The sequence below is a fragment of the Rissa tridactyla genome, chromosome 1, assembly GCF_028500815.1.
Source record: "Rissa tridactyla isolate bRisTri1 chromosome 1, bRisTri1.patW.cur.20221130, whole genome shotgun sequence".
Lineage (NCBI taxonomy): Eukaryota > Metazoa > Chordata > Aves > Charadriiformes > Laridae > Rissa > Rissa tridactyla.
The window spans coordinates 191,989,125-192,014,016 of NC_071466.1; the positions used below are offsets into that span (position 1 = coordinate 191,989,125).

At 39.0% G+C, this 24,892-nt stretch overlaps 1 protein-coding gene across 6 annotated transcripts in view; it reads left to right on the forward strand.

Moving 5' to 3' along the window:
• The window catches only part of ST7 (suppression of tumorigenicity 7), a 152,173-nt gene that overhangs the window by 101,873 nt on the left and 25,408 nt on the right, over positions 1-24,892 (forward strand). For all 6 annotated transcript variants that reach the window (XM_054188787.1, XM_054188785.1, XM_054188783.1 and 3 more), the window contains 4 exons: positions 1,432-1,529; positions 11,965-12,079; positions 22,517-22,589; positions 24,131-24,233. In XM_054188787.1, the coding sequence (XP_054044762.1) occupies positions 1,432-1,529; positions 11,965-12,079; positions 22,517-22,589; positions 24,131-24,233 (389 nt within the window). The remainder of the gene's footprint in view (positions 1-1,431; positions 1,530-11,964; positions 12,080-22,516; positions 22,590-24,130; positions 24,234-24,892) is intronic.

Genomic DNA, 24,892 nt, shown 5'->3' on the forward strand with positions numbered 1-24,892 from the left:
GTAAATAATGTCTCTGAGTAGCCAACTTAACCTCTTTAAAAAGGTGCTAGTTTACAGCAAGTGCGGGCAGCCTTCTTTTTGAGGTGGCTCATGTTAGTCACCCCAGATCATTAGTCACCTCAGAAGATTTTGGCCTGAAAGGTTATCTTGATTTCATAGTAGGTAAATGCCTTTTAACAGTTCCTTCTGAAAGGACTGAAAAGGAGCTTGGCCTGAAATGTATACCTCTTAGTTACACTACATAAACATGTTGAAACAGATGTAACTAATAAATTGTTTATTAAATATATAGGAATCGATACAGAGATAAGGAATTACATAATATAAAATACTACTAAAGAAATTCCTTCCCTCCCTTATTTATTTTTTCTTCTAAAGTCAGACCTTTCAACCTGCTGCTTAATCTATCTGAAAATTGTAATCACAGCTTTAAAACTATTTGTAGATACTTGGAATGTGCCCATCTTGTTCTTATTGTGAAAGACTTGAAAATGTTAGGAACAGACTAAATCTTTACAGACAGCGTACTATACACAAAGATAATTTGTAGCAGGTGTCTTATATTTTCACGATATGGTAATTTTATAGATGATTAGCTGTCTGCACATTTCCTCTTAGTCCAGAAGCATATTGAGAGTTCACATTGGAATTACAGGGAAGAGAATGAGAAATGAAACAAGTAAGAATTCTCCAAGAGAATAATTATTGCAGCTGTTTAGTTTCCGTCATCTTTGCTGTTAGGGCATCTTCCAGCACATAGGACAGTCATATCTGAAACATGTTAATTTGCCATCCAAAATTGGCAGTGTGAGGAATTTGAAGATGATAATTGGGTAACAAGTGAAGGCTCTGTAAACGAAACATTCAGGGTATACTTCTTTTCTTCTAATCATTAAGGAAAAAGACTGTTAGAGGATGAGGATTTGTTTTGCTGCATCTCCTATTAACAAGCATGTACCTCATAACTTACAAAAGAGGCAGGATATAATGGGTGTTTTCATGGATGCTCTTGCCTTAACCATGTATGTGAATTGGTAAGTAACTTAATGCTGTGTGTGCAACCAGAGAGTTTTATGCTAATGTTAACTTCATAAGGATTCTCCTTACCCCACTTGATTACTTGATGGTCTGTATCCTATAGCGTTCTCTGTACCTTCAGATCTGCTTATATTTCATAGGTGTAAGGTCAACCCATGGGTCCTTATTTATACCACTGTGTATCTGGAGTAATTCCACTGATTTCAGTGATGTTATGCCACATTTAAATCAGCAGAATTTCGTAATTTTTTATTAAAATCATTGTGAAGGCATTGATGATAGCAAATAGCAAAAAATGGCAAGAAAATTTTGTTTCCTTTTATGTTGGCATATTAAATGAACCTTTGTTTGATCTTTTTTATCTTAATGCTGTTTCTTTTTCCTCTTACACAGGAAGGGACACCAATGTGTTAGTTTATATTAAGAGGAGGCTGGCAATGTGTGCAAGAAAGCTGGGAAGGACCAGGGAAGCAGTGAAAATGATGAGAGATGTGAGTTTGGATTTGTTTCGCATGTGATACTTAGATAATAGTAGCATAGAAATGATACGCATTTGCTTACCAGTTAGCATCCATTCCTGCTGCATGCAGCACTGTTGATAGCCCTTTTGTATGCGTAATGTACATAACGGTTAAGTTAAAAGATCATTTATAACATGGCCGAAGCAATACTATGAAGTCATAGAATACCAGATGGCCATTTGCCTGTACAGACTGAATTTCCCATCCTGGTACAGTGCAGTCTTCTATGTAACTTCATGATCAAATAATTTTTTTCTGAAGCATGTAATGAATGATGCTAACAATAAACAGATCTTAAGTATTCTGTTTCCTCCTTGCAAAGCTGCAGTTTGGCTCTGTGCATTGTTTACGTCACGCTATTCAGACCTGAGGACAGTGTTATTTATTCATGCAAAACCTATTACCGAGAAGTCAAAAGCAAGTAATTAATCTGTAATGAACTGATTTCCCTCTGAGATGGGGGATTATTATATCCCTGTTTTGTAGGCAGGGGAGCTACCAATGGTAGTCATGAGTCAGTAAGCGTCAAAGCTACAAATCTGAAATGCCAAACAGTAGCTATTTTGGGGATGGCAGGAGGGGCAGCTGTCCACATAGGCACTGTATATGTTTCAAGTATGTAAAGTGCTTAAGTTTAGAGATAGCTGCAAATGCCCAGCATTTCTTCAAGCGAGATCTGCTGAATGCAGATTAGGAACACAATTCTTTGAGGAGGTGGCTTGCCTCACCCAAGGTAGCAAGCCTGTGACACAAGGAGGAATGGAGCCCTAGAGCTCTGGGCAGATGACGGTCAAACTGCCCTCCTTTCTTACACTTCATTTTCCATCTCCCACAAAAGTGAGGTAGAGGTGAATCTGGCAAGATAAAGAGTTCTGCAAGTTAAGCTGAAGGACCTGAATTTTAAGTGCACAAAATGTAATCCCAGACCAGAATGAAGCACCTGTAAAGTGTGCTTTAGGCAGCTCAGATGAATGGTCCCAATACCTGCCTAGTGGAAAGGGAAATTCTTGCTGCAAGTCAGTGGGAATTATAACATAAAAAGGCAAGTGACTTTCTCTGGGGCTTAGGCACTTGCATCAACAGCAGTAAGGCAAATACGTCTGCCATCTTGGAATCCAGCACCCAGCATCTTCTCCTGGAACTGGGGCATTCATGAATGTTTTTTGAAAACATTGAGCAGAGTTCATCATAATAGTGCAGGTCATCATGCTAACTAATGTACCAGATGGCAAGTGGTGAGTAACTTTGTTTCCTGACTCTAGCTGGCGCTTTTCAGGCACTCAACTCTCATTCCCCAGAATCACTAGGCTCCCAGAGAGAGGTGTTGAAAAAGAACTTGTCAAAACCCCAGCCGTTGTACAGCTAGGAGTGTGAGAAAGGGGGACGAGGAAGAAAGACCTGTTTTTGCAGTCTTGTGGTCAGCTGGGAGAATGTTGATTTCAAAAATGTTGTTTTCAGTCCAGACAACTCTACTGATTCTTCATGAATTTTGTTACATAGGCAGTCTGGGACAAATACTGAAATGTTTGTGGACAAACATTGGAATTCTAAGTTCTGGCATTAATACACAAGAAATAAAATTTTGAATTTCACATTCAAATATCACACATCATAATTACGGCAACTTCTGGAGCTTACTATGGGCTGCTGAATGTGTTTTGTGATTTGTAGATAGGGCGATGTGGAAGAGATACTCTGTGAACCCTTCTTCTGCTGATGTCAATGTGTACGGTTAATGCAGAGCACTGGATTCAGGGACTTGGGTGGTCCATCTAATCCTAGGTTTCTTAAGAAGCGAGTTCCAGAATGCTTTGATAATAATGAATGGCTTATTGTGTCACTAGAGAGAAAATTGTGTGTTGTTGAAGTTAAGTACAATGTGGATCTCGAAAAGCAACAATGACAGGGAGACCCAAAGTCATCATTTGTTAGACACTTGAAGGATGGAAAACGCTCTCCTCAATAGGAACATTTTGCTAAAAGGAAAGGTCTGGATGCAAGACAAAGGAGGTATAAAGATAGAATTTCAGCTTCTAGAGCTTCATCTCAGATCAACGTACTCTGTATTTTTCCACATACGCCTCTAGAGCACTTTGTTGTGAGCAACGAGAGCTGAGAATTAGCAGGTCCCTAGATGAAATATAAAAGCAGCAGTATCTCTTGGTCGCAACTCCGGTACGCTGGGAGCAAGAGAAGGGTCAAGTCAGCTTTGGAGATGCTTTTCTTAGACTGACTTGAAGCTACTTATTTCTGATGAGTGCATATCCTCCATTTCTTCATAGAAGACATAAATAATATACTTATGAAGAAGTTTGAAGAAATGAATGTGTCATTGAAGGCTTCTATGTGATTGATGAGGGAGGAGATGAATTTATTCACCCCAAAAAGAATATGTTGGCGGGGGACTGCTGAATCTAGCATCAGGGGACAGAGGGCGGAGGGCGTGTTTGTGTTTGAAAGATTGAAAACAGATTTCTCAAGACATGGAACATGATGGAAATGAAGTGTTAAGAGGTTCATGACACCATCTGGGAAATATGGTTGGGATGTAGTGAGTCTTTGCCACTTTGAAAAAAGAAAATATTTGAGAGTGTTTTAATTCATTGCATATATGGGGCCATCTTGGGGACATTACTGATGGATTAGATTGTCGTACTTGAATTTTATGTAAGAAAACGCTGAGATCCTGCATAAAACACCTTAATGGAGAGAAAATGAGTTGTTGGTGACTTAAATAAGATTTTGATTTTATGATTATGTACACTGCTGATAGGAAAATAATTTTCTTTAATATTATATTGAAGATATTTAAAACTTGTTTTAAAAAATGTTTAAAAAGAGGAGGTTTTAGTTTAAAAAATTGGGTAGGAAATTCTATTGCTTCTGTGATTGATTTTGAGATGGTATTTTATTGCTTGCCTTGCTGCTTGGATGTCGTTCATTTAATTGAGTGGAATTAATGAGAATTACAAATCTGTAATTTTCATGGAAGCATGTAATTGAATCATACATAGGTGTTGCTTTTGCTTATATTTCTGATGATAATTATTTACTATATTTTGCTATAGAAACCAGCAGCTGTCACTATTTGTATATATTGAGCTAACTTGTGATCTCATTTTGATTAGTGTGTTGTTGGAATAACTCCAGTCTAGTCAACAGAGTTATTCCAGTTTTATTCCTGTTTATACAGAGCATGATATGGTCTGTGAGGGAACTAGATCTCTTTTACTGTCCCTGAGGAGAACGTCCACAGTGCTGGTTGTTTTATTTGTTGTGCTGATTATGTTAGGAGGAATTAAACCAGTATGTTCTAAACGAAGTTGGAAAATCTGGTATGTGCAGAGGTGAAGGTCCTTGATGGTGGCTGTGGAGAATCTTTAGTATCCCTTCACGTTGAATCTTTATTATGGACAGCCTAGGAGCTAGCTGGTGATGAGCAGGGGTGGCCTTTTGTACCAGCTGCTCGCTCTCTGCTCTTTACTGATTCCCTCACCTTTACAATGGAAGAAAACAGAAGTGTGCTAAGTTTGTGTTTCATGTTTTTCATTGATTAAAAACAGAGATGATGTGAAGGGTTTGCAAAGGCACTTCTCAGTACTTTTTGGGTGACTGGATCAGCGACTGCGCTACTGAATTCAGAAGCAGACCAACTCCTTGACTAGGTCACTGGAGTATCCAAGTTAAAATGTACCGTGCAAGAAACTGAATTGTCAGATTAATCTGAGCTTCTTGGGATTGTTCTAGAGAACATTTGGACTGTGAAACAAGCTTTCATTGGAGGGTGATGTACAGTTAGGAAAGAGAAGGGTGGCAGGCAGAAGACGTGCTAGTGGACAAAGTGAACAGAAGCTCTTAATCGCTGCCTCTTTCAGAGAGAAGATGAGAGAAACTCATTCTAGAGTGTCTTTATCTCCTACCCCCAGCTCTGCTGTCCCTGAAGACTGCTTTGTAGTCTTAACAAGTCTATGTTTCTGAGACACAGTGGAATTGCAACTTGCCCCATGCTTTGCAGCTTTGTTTCGAAATGAATGAGGTTTAGGGAGGGAAGAGACTCTCCAAGTCTTTCCTGAATTCTGGAGAAGGAGAGAAACCGAAACACTTATTAAGGGTCAGAAGAGTACATTTTATTTCTGGGATCAGTTATATCTACTGAGACATTACTCTTGAGCTCACAGTAAAGGACCTAGAAGTCTGCTTCTATGTACCTAGCTCTGAGAGCCTTGCGGAGGATATTTCAGTTGGATGTGTTCATGTGTTCATCTCAGTGCCCATTTGCAGTCTCTAAATGCGTACTTTTTGTAGCTCTAAATGCGTAGGAATTATCAGTACCTAAGCAGCTTGTATTGTTAAAGTGCTGCATGCTTATCAATGGGCTGCATGATAAGTTGTTTAAACACTCAGGCTGCCCTGAGTATTTAAAATGGTTTAAAAGGTTATGTCACTTGAAGGCTTAAAAAGGGTACTCAACCATACTAAATCAGTTTTAATGACATGGGTAGGTTGGGTTTTTATCTTTTTATGATGAGCAGTATTAGTGATTTTTGCTGGTATGGTGCTTTTTGCAAATCCAGCATCCTTTCTTGACAACCTCTTTTGCTGGGTTTTGAATACGCCTTTTTCTTCAATATTCTCTTGAATTCTGTATTCTTGTGTGCATTGCTGATTTGCTCTTGGGCACATAGCCAGGACAGTGTTCTGCACCTTGAATTATCAAGCTGTGTGAAACAAAGAGAGTACTAATTGCTAGTAAAGATGTTATTATCCCTAGCAACTTAACAGCACAACTTCTGCAGCTGCTTGCCTCGGTAGCTACTGTCTGTCTCTCCCAGATACTTCTGTGCTTGAGGCAAGGATTAGTGAGTCAGCTTCTTTGGCTTGTGCTACACAGGTTGAGCAGGCTGGTCTGCCTTGAGTGGGATTCTAGCTCTATTAACATCTGCAGCAGTTATTTAAAGTACCATTTATTAAAATTTCAAGGAAAAGGACTTCTTAGTTAAATGAGACCAAGAGTTACCTTATAAATTTTAGAAGAATGCTACTCTTGTGAATGGTGACATTTGACAATCTCCACCACAGAGCAGTATCTTCAGTTAATTCTTGTTCCGACACACAAGCACAGCAATAATAGTGAGTGATAAATGCCTGTATATTCAAATGTGGTTTGTTTTGTCACAGATTCACATGTTACGGGTAAGAGGGAGGGGTGGGTTGGAACATCTCTCATTTGAATGGGCTCTTAAGCAAAATGGAGACTCCTGTGATTCCCTTGATGATGTTTATTCCTTCCCTTTACCTGCAAGTGACTCAAGCCCCTCGCTTTTTGTCATGTCTGTGATCCTCCGCAAAACCCTCAAAACCTAGAAATTTGTTGACTACTACCTAAACCTGATAGTAATGTTTCTTGTATAAATCAATGGTTTCCAGCATTGTGATTCTATTAAGATAAAATATAGTCTTAGAATATAGTCACATAGTCTTGGTAGGAGCCCTGGTGACTTGGACTCCTTTTTGTCTGCCCTCTCGCATCACTCCGTGTTCAGGGGCTTTGTATTGTCCTTTAATTATGCTCTTCCATTTCTCTGGAATCTCCTAGCCCATTTTTGAACTACTAGATCATTTCCTCACTTTAATTTCATTTAAAAATCTACTTCTAAAAATATGGCGAAGTTTCTGCAAAAAGTACTTTGGGATAATGCAAGTAAAGGAATGCTTTAAAGAGGGCTATGAGCAATGACTTTATTTTCATGCTTTATAAAGTTACTAATCTTTGATGTAACAAAAATTATTGTAATTTATCACTGTTGCTACTTTTATGTGATGTGATTGTTTAGTAGTAAATGTACATCTGGAACAACTTGCACTCTTCTGGTTTCATGCCACATCTAACTTGAAAATTCTCTTTATTCCTGAAATATGTGCATCTTTACAACACAGTCCAAGTAACAGCATTTTCATAATTATATTCCTTAAAGAACTCAAGTCATACTCTGAAGCCTTTAATCCTCCAACTGAGACAGAATATAAAGACTTCATGTTCTAGCATATTTCCTTAGATTTTGCATATTTGGTAAGATGTTTTTCACTGTATTGACTCATTGTTAATCCCACATTGAAGAGAAGTCATACTATCTGTGACTATTACAGATCACTACAGCTAAAATCTCATTTGCCAAGTTAAAATTGGAATGTCTGCAAATTTTATACCTGTGCCATCCCACAGTTAGTGCAAACTGGATCTGGGTCTCTTTTTTAACACTCTAAAGTTCAACCATTGGATGACATGTCAAATTCCCTGAATTCCACGTATGGATGAAAATATGTGGATCCTACTGCTAATCGTTTCCAAGCTCCAAAAGAACAGGATCTGGCGGATTTGGCTTCTTAGTTTCTATCCTCTGTGAGCTGTGAAAGAGTGACTGCGGAGCTGCTTCCAAATAAAACAGTGGTTATTTGCCAAAAGGAATGTAGCACATAGAGAAATGCATTAAGTGACGGAATCCTACTTTTGCTGTAATTAGGCAGAACTTTATTTCAGGTAGGTCCAGTGTATTTCAGATGATTTTCCAACTCTTGAGAGCTATGAGGGTGTCTGTTTACATCACATGAATTACGCTCACAATGAGATCACACTGGAATGAGTTGCCCTTTTAGGATCTGACATTGTTAACAGAGCCTTTTTGGGTATTAGCCTTAGTCTGCTGACAATGTTTCTTCCCTCCTGTCCTTGCCAGGTGAGCTGGCCAGGAGAAAAACTTAAGCGTTAGCATATCTTATTAGATATCAGAGAGTCAGCATGGAGTGACACGTTGCAAATGTCTCACGCTCAGTGTAAGCTTCAGTCAGAGCTTAAACATCAGAAAGCTCAGCTGTAGACAATGATGCCCACAGAATGGAAGTTTCCGGTTTTCTACTCAGAAATGGCTTGGAGTTTTGCCTTTTCTGACTTGTTCAGTTAATAGTTCTTACGGATTACAAGTCATATACAAGAAAGCAGCTTATGCAAAGTGCTTGTGAAAATAACAGTGCTGTCCGTACTGTGTGCTTGATTCGTCAATGGTGGTGGACAGTTGCACCTGGAAGATGGCAGCCTCAGTCATTCTTCCTTTAGGAGACAGATTTACCAGTTCAGATACCTACTGCAGGAACAGATACGCTAGCAATTAAGGTTGTAACAGTTTCACTGTTTGCATTGAATTTCTCTTGTTTGCTTGTTGTTGGTGTTTCTTCATTTTAAGTTGAATTCAATTTTCATATTTATGATTGCATTCAGTTGAATACATTTATCTAAAAATGTTTTTGTTTGTTTATTGAGAAGCTATGAGTATAAGCAGCAATAAATGGTTGCATTTTGTAAATGTGTGACCGTAAAATGTGTGACCATGCACACAGCCATAATGCACATGGAGAATAAATGTGTCACCACCAGGTTATATATAAGATCATTCATTTATCCACCTCTGTGTTCCCTTGAATCCCATGGTCTAGTCGTAGGCATAAACTGTAGCTTAAAGCTGTTTTCTACACAAATAATGTATCATTGCTAATTGATGCATGACGTTAATGTCATCACAGGGAGAATAACGGATGCAACAGTTAAAGCTACATTCCTTGAAAATGTTTCAAAAATTAGATCTAAATGAGAAAATGCTGATGACTGAAATATTCTCAGGGAAGGGAGTCCTTTTCGTTAAACTGTTCTTTGGAAGATAAAACTTGTTCCTCATCCAATAAATCAGAAATGGATTTCCTTGTACCATAAAGCATTTCTTGTGATCATCACGTTTTCATATCCATCACAAAATTATTGAACCTACACCCTGCAATATGGATTGGGGTGAGTCTGGAAATACAGCCCTCCCGGGACTAGTGATAAGATACCGATTGTGTCAGACTTATTTCCAGAATTTTTCTGTGAACTTATACTCCAAAATTATTACTAATCTAAAAAATTAAAAATTACAAATTATCTACAAAAGCTACCATTTCTGTATATTTGCATATACTTAATGAATCTTTCAGTGAAAAGTAAGTACACTTTCTACCCAGGTATTTATTTCCCCCGGAATGTGCAGAGCAATTAGAATAGAATATGGGCTAAGCCAGCCCCAGGTCTGAATTTCATCACTAGAAAGTATTCCGACTAATACAAGTTCAAAGTAAAATCCTTGTGAACAAAGATTTGGTATGTTCAATACCTGTTTGAACATATTATATTGTGAGGGAATACATTCATAACTATGTGGTGTCTGTTTTCATATGGGATGAAAATAAGTTGCATTCAGTGGAGCACAGTTCTTTCATAGCAACTGAGAAACCAGCTAACAGGAATTTTGCAATTAAACTTTTAGTCCTAACTAGTGTTTATGGAAAAACTGTAGCAGCTTTGCTGAGAAATCTTGAGTGCTGGATTTGATGGCTGTCTCTTGAGATCTTAAGATGTGGAGAAAGAAGATAACAGAGCCTTCAGCTTTTCTTTAACTGCAGTGCTTGCCACTCACATGAAGGCATTTGTCAGGTTACAGTAAAGATGTAAAGAGAATTAAAATTGATAAGCCAAATTCTTTAGCAAATGTTAGTCTGTAGCTTTAGCAAATGTTAGTCTGTAGAATATAAATCTTTGGGTGCAAAGGGAGGTCTGTGCCTCTTAAACTAGAGTCCAGGTTAGAACTCCTTGCTGTATGGGTCTGGGGAACTCAAGGGTGCGTTCTTCATCTCATGTTTAGGGATAACATGCCCATCTTAACATCTCTGTGCGGAGTATGAGACAGCCTCCTTCTCCATCTGCTAGGGAGAGAAGGGGAGCAGGCTCGCAGTCCACGCTCTGTTGCTCCTCAGCATGATGCAGTATTTGGCCTGCCCTGACCATGCAGCAGGCTTATGTTGCAACCTTTGTGGCATTTTTTTTCCTTCCCCGGTGTTTGCTTTCACTATGAGGCCTAAAAGATGACCTGTTGTAATATTCTTCTATCTAAATGGCTTTACTTTCTGGGAAGTTTCTCAAAAACCAAATTTTTACTCTGACTGAAAATTATTTGCAGTGAAAACTATACACTCTACATCCTGAGATGACAGAGAAATGAGTTCATGTCCCCTCTTCTTTTTCTTTTCTTTTTTTAATAGCAAACATGCTGTCACTCGTGCACAGTCAGTGTTCGAATAGCTGAGTGGATACTTAGAGGTGTTTTATTTTTGTAGCTACAATGTCAACTGAGTTCATTATAACTGGGTTGGACTTCTTAACATTCGACCTTTCCCAGATGAAACCTTTATTAACACTTGTCAGTTTGGAGGCCTGGCAGTCCAGACAGTTACCTTTATTCTGCTGCTGTCTTAGGCAGCGTTTATCACTCTTGATAGAACCTAATTAAAATAGAGAAAAATAATCAGTGAGTGACGTCACTGAGAAATGGAGAACCAGAGTAAGAGCTTTTACTGGCCACAGTACATCTATAACTAGCTGCAGCTCTTCCCTTTTCTTCACTGACGGAGGGAGTGTTATTCTGCCAGCCATTATTCATTCTCAAAGAGCAGAGATAATCTTTCTTAATCCCTTGGAGGGTTTTCTTTGTAATGTGTTCATTCTGAACTTTAAATCACGATTTACTTAGGGCCAGATTCTGTCACGCTTCTTTCTTCCAAATAGTAGCTTCCTCTGTTAAAAATGCAATAGCGAGTAAGGACAAGAATGAAGAGAAGTAGGTTCTATGCTGGATCTTTAACTGATGAATCCAACTATGTGAATTTTCACATGAAGTTATTTTCTCCATGAGCAATGACTTAAACTTTGTATTTTATTGCCAAATGCTTCCACGTATCTAGATGAGCGTGAATGTCTGTGGTCCAGTTTTTGGAAGACCGGAGGAGAAAAGCCTGCAAACTATGCAGTTTTGCCTGTGTTCTTTTTCACAGGTTTAGCTCCTACCGTTGAAACTAGGTGTTTTATGGCCATCCCTATGCCACTAGCATCAAATATATATATATAATCAGTTAAACAAAACACTGCTGTCATTGCCTTTGACATTTTAATAATCCTCAAACTGCAGCAAAGTCAGTACTATACAGATAGCCAAATTTAGACAGACTTACCCCTTAAGGTCTTACATTAGCTTATGCCAGACCATTAACACAAGGAAGAAATTCTCCATGCTTTGCATCTCTGTTTACCTGTTAAGGTCTCCTCTTCAACGTAGTGAAGAAGCTCTACTGCATTACCTGTTTCTCATTTTCTAAAGTTCTTGGTGAATCTCCACCCCTCTTGTTTCAGTTGTGGCTTATTTTTGTTTATGTTATCTGTTTGTGAGATTAAGGCTTGCTGGTTTTCATTGGTTGTTTTAATGCATTTTGAACAAGAAGCCCTTTTCCTTGTTAATAATCTAACCCTTTCATATGTTATTGATTTTAGTTGATGAAGGAGTTCCCTCTGCTCAGCATGTTCAACATCCATGAAAACCTGCTAGAGGCTTTGTTGGAACTGCAGGCATATGCAGATGTCCAGGCAGTCTTAGCAAAGTACGATGGTAAGTTCATATGTATTTATATTTTCTCTATATGGTACACGCAGAGGCAGTATTTCTAAGTCAAACTCTTTAAAATTTAGGAAACACTGTAATTGAGATGATTAGCACGAGCTTTATAGATCCCCTTACACAATCCTTAATCCAAAGATTAAACATTGTATGTTTTTTCTGCCAACCCATGCTTAATTCATTGTACAGCGTAATGTAACTCACTTCCTAGCAGCTCTTCAGTGCTTTCTTTGCTTTCGGTTGATATTTAAAGAATGACTATTTAGGTTCTGCAGACTTTTTATTGCATGATATTCAAACCTTGTCTGAAGCAAGTATTATCAGTTCCCTTGTGGGCTTTTCTATGAATGTTGACTTAGTAGCATACAAGTACTTTACAAACATTAATTGATTTAACTTCACAGCAGGCTAGTGAATAGCAGACTTCATGCCTTATGGGAAAAACTTGAAAAGCTCAGAAGACTGGGTGAACTTTTCGCATTAATTTTCAGTATTTTTCAGTAAGCGTTATCTTTTGCAGCATTACATCACTTTTATGTTCAAATCACAGCTCTTGCTCACTTTAGCTCTAGCCCTTTGAACTTGAATTCAAGACAGCAGTATCTCAAACAGAGAAAGGACAGAATAAGAAGCGCCAACTGGCATTCTTTGTTTAGTTTAACTTAAATGGGTTTTCCTTGTATTGTGTAGAAACTTTGTGACAGAAACAGGAATACAATCCAATTCTCTTGAGCAGCATTCATCAACCTTCACTCTTCATCCTCTTCCTGCAGTCCCTGGCTTACTCACTGTCATGATTTAACCCCAACTGGCAACTAGGACCACACAGCCGCTTGCTTGCTCCCCTCAGTTGGGATGGGGGAGAAGAATAAAAGTGAGAAAACTTCAAGTAAAAGCCACAGACACAAGAAAAGCAAAACAAGGAAACAGGGAATTCATTCACTGCTTCCTATCGGCAGGCCGGTGTTCAGCCGTCTCCAGGAAAGCAGGGCTCCATCAGGTGTAACAATTACTTGGGAAGACAAAGCAGCATCACTCTGAACATCCCCCCTTCCCTCTTCTTCCCCCAGCTTTATATACTGAGCATGACACCATATGGCGTGGAATATTCCTTTGATCAGTTGAGGTCAGCTGTCCTGGCTGTGTCTCCTCCCAACTTTTTGTGCACTCCAGCGTACTCGCTGGAGGGGCAGTACGAGAAGCAGAAAAGGTCTTGACTGCTTAGCATCAACCAAAACCATCAGTGTTTTACCAACACTGTTTTCATCCCAAATCCAAAACATAGCACTATACCAGCTGCTAGTAAGAAAGTCAGCTCTATCCCAGCTGAAACTGTGACACTCACTATCCACATTCCGTGTTCTACAACAAGTGAATGAGGAATCCTACAGTCATCAGTTTCATGTTGTGTTACTACACAGTCCTCCTTCATCCTCGGAGAAGTCTCATTCTATGCACTGGAGTATGGCAAGGGAGTTTATGAAAGGAATATTATGTAATCATATAACTAAAAATGAGATCATAACACATATGAATCAAATAGCTGAATTAAGTGAAACAAGTAGACTTATTTTTGATGTTTCTTAACTCTTTCTCTAGGTTGACCTTGTAGACTTTAAAATGTTCTTAGCTCTTACAGCTTTTATGGTGTTCTTTGAATAGAGATTTTAAGGCTTGTAACTGCCAGAATTTTTGAAAAGGTAAATAGACATCATTTGAGGTACTGTTGTATAAATAGCTACCAATATGGGCTCTTTGATTCTTTGAAGGACTTAGCATCTTTTCCAGACTGCCCTTAGTTGATCTTCCATCCCATTTGTCTACTGAATTGTTCTCTACTTTTCTTTTGCGTGGTCAGTTTCAGCTTTTATTGCCCCCAGTTCATACCAGAGGCTCTTTGTTCAGCCAGTACTGCTCATTCCCAGTTCCATTCTTCTGCCTCTCCTAACTACCCATCCCAATCATCTCTTCAGGGCAGTGATGGTCATGATACATCTCCTCACCCACTTTCTAACTCCTGTCTTACCAGACATCTTTTCCATCTACCCTTTTCTTTGTGGCTTCTGCCTCCTCTTCACTTGACATTCACTGCTGCGTTGCCTGGATGCCAAAAAGCAGAACAGCAAAAGCCCGCACAGAGGCTTCTCGCTGCCAGCCCCAGTACTTGGCCCCGTGTCGTCACATGGAACAGTGGCAAGGGGATGATGCATAAGTTTATTGGAGTACTGAGATGCGTGTACTTGATGAGCAAAGAATGGTTGGAGGGTAAAACTGAAAAAATTGCAGAAGCTTCCACTGAATATGTGCTAACTACTTTCTTCTAATATCTTATAACTTAGGAAATTAAGATAAATTTTAATGAGGCTAGCAATAAACCATTGGCTTGATCCTAACACGACCATACTGCCAAATTTCAGGCCGCTGCAGTAGACTGTGGCAGAGCTGAGGTAATTTAATGAAAGATAAATAAGCAGCTGATTACAGGTAACATTAGCGATAGTCACTGCTACCAGTCCAGCCTGGAATGTCAGCTCTTTCTGGAGTCAAATTATATCACCCAGGTGCTTGAGTACTGCCATCCAGTAGCAGTAATGATTCTCGGAGAGATCTTGGTTACGCTTAGTCTGGTTAAAGAAATCTGCAGTTGAAGTGGTAACATCAGAGTCTTTCTTGTAGCTCCCTGTATTTCAGTAATTTCTGTGACACACATGTGGATCCCCATGGACTTTATTTTGTCACTGTAAGAAAGAAGTCAATAGAAATGCCTATTTTTATGCCCCAGGCATCACAGGGCGTTGGCACCTTCTAGTCTTTAATGTAGTTATGAGATAATAGCCCTGGGAGACAGCAGAACTGACAGAACAGGGAATTAAGCCATGCCCTCCCAAATCTCAGACTAAACACCTGTGCTAGCTCTGCCTTTGCATACTAATGCCCTGATGCCTAGTTTTAAACAATACCATGGTGGCACTTCATGTCATGGAAGTTGCATTTTGTTTTCTCAAAAAAGAAAAGCATCTGATAGAGTGAGGCTTTTCAGAATAAAACTCCTCTTTCTTTGTCTGTTTGAACCCATGCAGTTTCAACTCATGCTTTGCCATGTATGAACAGAGGTGTGCGTACACCCTAGGTATGCACAAGGACCCAGCAAACACAGGCTTAACCAGTATAACCCTTCCAGTTCATGAGTCTCAGAAGGCCCCTCTCAGGGAGTCTCAGCTCATTTTAGAACTCATCAGCTTCATGTGTTGTAAGATTTATTGGAATATAAAACAATGAACTCATTTATACTTTCCTATCTGCAGTTTCTGTTGGTCCCACTCCACTGCCTTTTTTTTTGACTAAGACCAAACCTGATTTATTGTATTTTGATAACATATGAACAAATTATTTCCTTGAGCAGTCTGCCCCCACCCTGGGCTAAAAAGTTGGATTCGTTATGCGAAACCTCAACCTCTGCAAGCAGACACACTGCTTTACCAAAAGCCATGTGTTAAATTGTGTTTATATTATGTACCTGGCAACAGAGCTGATGTCCATACTCATTATTCATGGAAAAAGGGCCTCATTAGTGGGACAGCATGCACTGTTGCTGAGCTACATCATTAGGGTTTCAGAGTTCAGTGTCTGTCAATAGAGTGCAGATGACCTAAATACTGTTGAATTCTGAAAAGATTTTTGGCTCTGATTTAACACATATCCATGTTATTTACAGCATAGTTATGGCTACTAAAGAGACTGTTCTTGATGGAATAAGCTTCTGGTATTCATAGTAGATAAAGTTTCTCTGCTCCTCTTCCCTTGCTTTTTAAACAGATTGTTTTCCAGCGGAGTAGGTCTGCTTGTTGTGATGCGTAGAGCAAATGATTTATTAACTTACCTGGGCAGCAAGTTGCTTTCATTGTTATTATCTGGTAACCTGGCACTGCGTAAAAACTCAGACCTTTCTGGCAATTGAAAGTCAGATTTAAAAAGAATGGATGCCTATGTATTTAGTCATAGTGATGCAGTGGTTCCTCCCTAAACCTGTCCTTGCCTTCCTTTTTTTAAATGACAGTGTTTTCCAGTGAGACTATAAGCCATCTGGTTTGCAGGAGGAACACCTTGTACACATTCCCCTTTCACTTACCCCCTTGCAAAGAAGGAGAAAGACTATGTCACCATGTAGACAGAATCCCAAATTCAGAGTTCACTTGAGAAGGTAATTTAGACCAAAGCATACATAGAAAGAAAGTGATTTTTAAATACAAAAGGTCTCATTCTGGTCTAGGTGATTGCTAACTTCGAAGAATCCTACTTTAAATTAGTGTCAAATAAAAATGCAGGCCTTTGAACAAACACTTTAGAAACAGTGTCGTCTTTGTCTTGGAATGCATTCAACTTAGTGAAATCCAAATGGTTAATGTAGCAAAATTAGTTCTCTAAAATGTAGCATAATCAGGACTACTCTTTTTTCTCTGTTCCCCCTCTGTCCAGTTCCATCGTGTCTTTACAGACTTAGGAAATGGGTAAATTCTATTTACATTGAACTTGAAGGCAATTCCTTTCGTACAGAGTTGCAAATTGATGAACTAATTGCAGAGAGTCTTCAGTTATATTAGCTGTGGTCTCCAGGGGTTTTGTGTATATGTATGTATTTGAGATCACAGCTCCACTCCATCAGTTTCATTACTTGCAATGATTGTGTTTGGTAATTTTGAAATGTAATACCTGGTAGAGCTAACTGGGTAGTGCAAGAAAGAGTTTTCTTCTGGGTTAAAGAAGTAGCAAGTGGCAGTATGGAAGCAAGCATTACCTTCTGCACACTATTTTATAATCCTTCTATTTCTTTGAAAGAGAGACCTTGAGAGAAAGTTCCTTTAATTAAAACCAAAGCCTAGTCAACCTTCTCTGAGAGATTCAAATCAGGTAAGATCTCCAGTTTGTGTAACAGCAGTATCAAGAGAATAGTTTCTCTTTTTTCCCATTACATCTTTTTCAGCTTCTGCTTCGAAGAACTAGTTTCTTTCCTCCATGTCAAAATCACTTGTCACTTCAACTAGGTCTCTGCATCAGTTCTGTGCCTGTTCGTACCATCTGGTCTCTTTTTTTGCCATATGATTCTGTGGGATTTTTTGTTCGTCCTGCTTCCCAAAAGCACAAAAAGTCTGAACTAATCACACTAATCTTTTTCTAGTCTCCTGTAGGAGAAATTATTCCTTCCCCTCCATATGCATTTAGGATTGAACTTGGTCAAATCGAAGAGGCTGACACCTGCCTGGTCACTGAGATATGCGTCTCAGCAAGAGTTGCATATAAGTGTTTACGACCAGCAGTGATCCTCCAAAATCTTTCCATAACTGACCAGTGTCAGTTTTAGTTGTGGTCATGGCAATATAAACACTTCTTGTTTGTGCTGAAATGTTTTTCCTATCCTATCAGGGGACCAAAATCCAGGCCTTAACGTACACAGTGGCTATGTGTTTGTGTTTGATTGGGGTGTCTCCCGCCACTGAGGAAGAATGTCAAAAGTACAGACAATCGGAACCACTTTGTTTTGCAAGCACAAAGTAAGCGTTAGATCATTGTGTTCATAGCTTTGCTCCCTCCAGCATGTTTTCTACCACGTTTTGTGGAAAAATGCAATGACTATTCTCATGGGAGATAATACTACAGGATATTAGATCTTTTTGACAAAGTGTTCTTCCCCTGGTGTTCAGTTCATACTTTCCCTTATTGAATTCCATCCCATCACTCTTGCTTTTAACCATTTGTTTGAGCTTAATTCACTTTCTTCCTTAATGTCTGTGTCTTTATAGATGACTGCATCTCTCTTCTGTCATCACTGATCCAGCCTGCACATATTTATTTGCTTGAGCGCTTTCAGTCTTTCCCATAAGCAATTTTTCCTGCCACCTGTGCAAGAGCTGACAATGCAGCCTGCAGGTGCAGAGAACTGGGGGAGTTCTTTGCTGACAGGGCAAGTGTTGGCCTATCACTTAGACTCTACGGAAAATCAGAGCTGGGGTTCACCCCCAAGCCATAGCCCAATACATGTCCTCTATTCCACTGTTTTTTGTTTTACCTCTTTGCATTACTTATTCCAGTTTATCGGTATACTTTCAGTTACATATTTGGAAATATGTGAATGATTCCAGTAGCTTAATGTAGACTCTCTCCAGTGCTATATGAAGAAGAGCTAGCAGTTTGACTGGAAGGATCTTACTGTGCAAATTATGGCCCCAGATCTACAGCTTATTTCAGCAAATATTTAAGTCCTATTAGTGTTGATAAGACTATTCAACTATATGAAATTAAGCCCATGTGAATCTGTATTGTTGACTTGGGAATAACATATGCTTTGGGATCAAAATAGGGAATAATTTCTGATTAGTGACTTAGATTTTACTTTTAATCATGACTAAAATAATTGCAGCATGCCTGTCACTTCATGTTTAGGGCCTTCTGATGACTTGGATAGGGGATGTTGCAGCAGTCCTTATCTAGATTCATCATTTCTTGGTTTAGTTGCTATTTTATAAAAACAATAGATCCCATGACCTGTGTAGGTGATCTATGGCATATGCTGGATATCTCGAATCAGAGAAGTAGTGATATTATGGTTGCAAGTCTATATCCATAGCATCATTCCATTAGTTCACTCTCACAAGCAACCACTTATGAAGCAAATGACCAGTAAGAATTCCATTTCCTAACCTTCTCCGTAGCTGACTGGGGCTAAACAAAAGAATATGTTCATAAATGAAGTCTGGACTATTTTGTATTTGGTTTAAAGATACAAGCAATAAGGAAGAAGGAGAGCCTTTTTTAGATTGACACATCCGTTCTTATTTGGCAAAAATGTCATGATGGTTTTGACAACAGAATAGCAGTCACATCTTTCAGCACATTGTGGGAGCTCCAGAAGTAATCACAGGAGGGTGGGAAATAGTATATGTGAAGTTATTTTGCCAGATGGCTCACAGAGCTGGACACAGTCATTTATGAAAAACTTCACTTTGGTTCCTGACAGAGGATGTATCTCCTAGGTCTAGTTTAGACTTGATTCCCTTGCTAAATTCAAGTTGTAACTAGATGTAATTGTCTTATGCTTTTCTCTAAAATACGAGGGTCCAGTTTTGGAGATGAAGCCTAAATAATAGGAGGATTTTGAAATATTGTAGCGATCAGACCAGAATATAGCAGAACAAAATACTTATGGTCTACTATGGAGCAAACAAAAAGCAGAACACTTTTGGAGGGAAGCAGGCATGGACCTACCGAGAGCTATCTCCACAGCAACATAAACATGAACATTTGTATGTATTTCTTCCATTGCCAAGGGACTATAGATATTACCCTCAAATAATTGCTGCTTGATCATTAGGAGCATAGTACTGGAAGAGGCCTCCTGGGTGAGTTAGGTCCCCCACTGTTGCATTCACTACATTGATACTACCCCTTCCATGAGCTGAACAAGCTCCATCCTAGAATTAGCTATTTTGTTTGCCCCACTATTCTACCTAGAAATCTGCCTCAAAAATCCACTTCTCAGAAACCTGCTTTTAATCTCTAGCCTAAGTTTAATTCTGAACTGTTTACTCTTGTGCCAGCATTATCCTGTACCTAAGCAGCCCTCCTCCTTTCCTGGTGTTCCTTATGGGCATGCATAGGGAACAGTTGTATCTTCTCTCAGACTTTATTTCATTTGGATTGTTACAAAAAAATCCAGTCTTTCTGTTTGATTTTATTGTTCTTGACCATGGGTGATCAGCTTGAACACAAAATTCCTTGAGAAATCCCATTTCTTCTGCGAGAATGACTTAGGTCGTGTACCTGAGCTTTACCTCACCTCACCACATTTCCCTTCCTTACAGATGCCAGCAGTTCATTGTGGATCATCCTGCAATCTATGTGCACAGATATTTCCAACTCAGGAGCACTTACTACATACTAGAAGATGCTCTTTTGTGATAATGGTGTTTTGTTTTGGTATATTTAATCCTGTATCAAGCTCAGTTCCTACTGTATAATATCTTAATCTCTTAGTCAAGAATTGTAATAATCCTCACAACTTGGTCCATTCAACTTCCACTGAACATTCTCCACTCAAGTAGCAATGATCTGATGCAGAAAGCAGCCTTTATACATGTTGTTAGAGGTTTTTTGTGTGTTGAGTGGTCTCATTGTTTAACCTCATGGATTGTGTATTAATGGCTGAATTGCCATTTTCTTGATGTCATTCTGGCTTTTGCTGGCATACCTGCTTTCTTTGATGAAATCGAGCCAGCAGCTTTCATTGGCATAACAACTGTTTTTCCTCTGCTACATCAGTTATGTCCTCCAGACCCTCTTGATTCCTCCTAGTTTTCAGCTCCTTCAAACAGATAGAAAAGTGGTGCTCTTTCTGCATTATTTGAAGAAGTACAGGCAAACATTCTTTTCTTGGTCCTCTTTTATATGAAGTTTTCCTTTTGCCCGGGAAAATGTATTTCCAGGGACTTCTAGGTAGACATCTTGTTCTGTGTCATTCATGCAAAATTTTGTAATGGTCAGATCCTGAACCAATGTTACTAGACTCGAACTGGTGCAAGGGAAGATATTTGCCGTGAGGTAATGGTGGCTTCATGGCCCAGAGAAACACTTGCAGGTAAGGGGAAAATAAGGTATTCTGTTGACCAATTTAAAACGTTATAAATGACAGCACATCGTTGGTTTTCTTAGTTTGCTTTTTCCTTTTCCATTCTTCTACCTTTCACTCCATTTATGATTTGATGAATAAGGTTTATACTGAAGGACAGAGACCAGTATGTTCTGAAAAAGGTATTTCTGTTTGCTGGAAATAACTTTTAATTCCTAATGTTAAGGAAAAGCTGGTATAAGCAGGGGTTTTGAAGGTGCTTATAAATATTTTCTCCTCCTGTGATTGAAGATGTGCTCACATCTGTTTCTGTAGCTAGCTACTATTAGTGGAGTAATTAACATATCTATCACCCAGACTGCTTTGCATGCTGTTGATTTTAATTACTTTAGTAACTACAATTACATACTCCAGTGAAATTACAGTTGGAATATATTATAGCGGAGCATCCAACAAGATCTTTACATCTCATACGTGAGGTGCAAGTGCATAAAAAGACAATAGAGATGATTTAACAGGTAGCATTTTCAAAGTGCCTCAGTCATTCTGTCAATGTTTCCTGTCTAACAGAACAATGTTCTGCTTGGTTGTTAGTAAGTGGAGGATGGTGACTGCTGAGATATGACTTGGTTGTCCTCTTTAACTCCTTTTTGGAGCCCTGTCTTGCAAGGCACTGGAGTTCAGTAAATCACAAGTTTCTCTTAACCCTAAAGTTACCTGGCTTTATGGTAATTTCATCTTTCTAATCAACTTTAATGACAAACTGAGGGGTAGATAGTTTCTTAGAACAATAGTCAGATTAGCTGCTCTTCACTTTTACTGTGAAGTGCCTTGTGTTTACTATGCTGTGTATTTGTTATTTACTATAAGAAGCTATAATATTGTAATATTGCAGTGTGTAGAAGTGTTTGCAGAATCCAGCCTTTAGTGGGAGTTGTTGCTTTTATTTTTTTTCCCATTTAGCTGTAATCTTTAACTTTTTTATGCTGTAATATTTCAGTCACTATATAATATGTGTCTGCTGGGTAGATCACTAGTGTGGAAGTCAATTCTCTGTAACAGTGGAAACAAATCTATAACTCAGTTCTCTTAAGCATCATTTCTCTCTACCTTTTGGACGCTTTGTGCCAATCCACTGGTAGAGAACAGGTATAAATTAATTTGAACTAATGGATTAAGTTAGGTTTATGGCTCCTGCGTGTCTTTGGAACAACATAAAATGACCAGAGACTGGTGAATATTTTGGTCCAAGATTTTCTTAAGAGAACTTATTTTACTGTTGATCTTTAACTGCAATAAATCTAATGTTTGCTTGCTTGCAAGTCAAATCTATTATTACTTAAATAGCTGTCTTAACTTGTATTGCTGCCATGTATTCAAATTAGACAACTGCTTCTGAGTGAAAACAAGAGGAGTGAATAAGATAGCCCTCAGCTATTACTTAGATGTTTCGTTAACTATGGAAAAATTCATGTATTCCAGGTTACCTATACATTTATGTATGAAGTAACGAATTCTTTTGTTATGTCTCTATCATGTCACTCTTTGAATTAGTTCTCTAATGAACTCAGTTGCTGCATAAGTAGACGTTCCAGTGGTCATTAACACAGGTTTTTAAAGCCTGTATATTGGGTGGAAATTTAAAAATCCATGTGACATGGGAGTATAAGCCCCAAGATCAGAAAGTGTTCTGAATTCATGTAATATATTTGCGTATGCCATGCATACTCAGAAGTATCGATCAAACACTTTTCTTTCTGCAGACTTTTACATTGTCAGATGTTTACTTTTTTCTTTCTTTTCAACAGATATAAGCTTACCAAAATCAGCAACAATATGTTACACAGCTGCATTGCTCAAAGCCAGAGCTGTCTCTGACAAGTAAGTGCATAAGAACCACTGTCCAGCAAAATTCCTGATTTAACTCAAGATTTCTCTTAGCTGAGCCCACACCCTAACAATCTGCTGGGTTAGCAGGAGAATTCAGTCCTGCCGTAAATTCATAAAATGACTTTATATATATCAGAAAAATTTGCAGTGATCAAACATTGCACTTCAAATATTACAGAAGAAGAAAAGAAGAGAAATAGCATAAATTCAATTCTTGTTTCAGTTTTACATATACTGTCTTGGTGAGCTTTGGCTTCCTAGATAGTAAAATGAAGATGCAACTAAAAGGTGTTGTGTGGCTGAACCTCTTCAACTTTGTGTAAACCAGACCACAAGAAGGTAATAAATAAATACGGATGCACGGGTAGCAATGTCATTTTACCAGTGCTGTCAGAAGACTTCTCATCTACTTAAATAGCGGCAGGTGGATTTAGCATTACTATGTCAGGGATTCTGAGAGGTAGATGACGTTCATATTTTTAGAGACACAGATGTCTGCTCATTCCTGTTATGGTTTTCTCCTGGGTCTCAACCTTCCAAGGTGCTGAGCACATCTACTTCGTGCCTGTGGACTTGAGAGCACTGGCCACTCTGAAAGGGTGCTCAGCTCCTTGTGAGATGAAGCTCAAAAATCCCGATTCTGCTCTCAGATGCCTTCACACAAATCCCAGGCAGAGTTGTGTCTGTGCACCTGAGGGTCGAATGCCTCCCTAAAGTTGGAAAGCAAGTAGAGTGGAAAGCCATTTTCTTGACTGACATCCTGACAGTTTTTGCTTTTAAAGTGTATGTACACATCAAGATCTAAGTAATTTTCTTTCATTCTTTTTATCCTGTAGATCGCCAGTACCTACTGCAACATCTTTCCTCCCTACACAGCGACTCCAGCTTGGGAGGGCAGGGCTAAGGTTGTCACAGCTTTCCCTGTGGTGTCTGCCTGCCAAGTACAGCTCTGGAGTTAGCCGTGGGGTGTGAGGTGAGAAAGAGATTGCATGGTCTGGTTTTTCATTCACTGGGGCAGATGATTTGCCCACAGTTTGGGCATGCTACCCTCAATGGTGCTGCGGCCAGTAGACCACCCGCTACTGCTGCTGCATCGTGCTTCTATCCCAACCTGACCCAGGGGCATTGGGTTGGGAACCTCCCTAAAACCTCCCCAAACCTGTTTTTAACAGAAACCCTCCAACAATAATTTGGCATTGTTGTGGTATTTTTTTCTTTTCTTTTTTCTGCAACTTCAGTCTTGAATATGCCCCTTAGCAAGCTACCTAGAGCAAATTTAGGTTAGTGACAGAGAAAGGACTGTTTGAACTGACTTTCTGCCGTGATTAGATACAAACAGGCTTTCCACTTCTGCTGGGATTTTCATTGGCCATGATGTAATAGATCACTCAGAGTTTCCACTTGCTATGGAAGTTTGGAGAGCATAGGAAATTGACTCAGTTTGGTTATGTGGGCCCGTGTTCTAGATTCATTTTCTGGCTTTTTCTTACTAGCATTTCTGACCAAATGTGTTTGTTTCTTTGCTTTTGTAGATTTTCTCCAGAGGCTGCCTCAAGGCGAGGGCTGAGCACTGCAGAGATGAATGCAGTAGAAGCTATTCACAGAGCAGTAGAATTTAATCCACATGTGCCAAAAGTGAGTATGGAGAAAGCATTGTTGTAGCTTTAACACTGCTGAGGACCTCACTCCTGATTTCTGTGTTAGATTAACAAGTGATGTTGTGGAAAGGGGAGAAAACAATGGGAAGGGAAAGAAGCTGATAGTATGCACAGTGGTTTTGTTTGGTATTTCGTATTCAATGTCCTCTGCTCTGGACCATGCAACTTGAAATTTTAGCTGAAGTGAGTCCTCTAGGTGAGCAACAATTACATGGTGGATTGCAGTAGTAGATGCCACCAAATGCTACGCTGCAGGATAGAACCATACATAAAGACAGATTATTATTTACCAAATAGCCCTAAAAGATCTTCTAGGTCAAAATAGCATGTTTTATTTGTTTTGATGATTACATGTAAGAATATGTTTTTGGCATACTATACAAAGGAACCTGTGTTTGGAGTTCATGGTGCGCTTCATATAAGTTGCATTAGTAATTCCTTATGCAGCACCCTGTCATTAAGTTCTGAGAATGTAAAGCTCAGAGATGAAGAATTCTGAGAACTACAAAGTAAGAAAAGGGATTTATGTTCTAATTCCCTAATCCCCTCTCTAGATATGTATCTCGGCAGTAAGAATCTTGCCCAGGGGCTACTAGAGACTAATGTATTTTATTATTTCATCACCTGATATTTAGC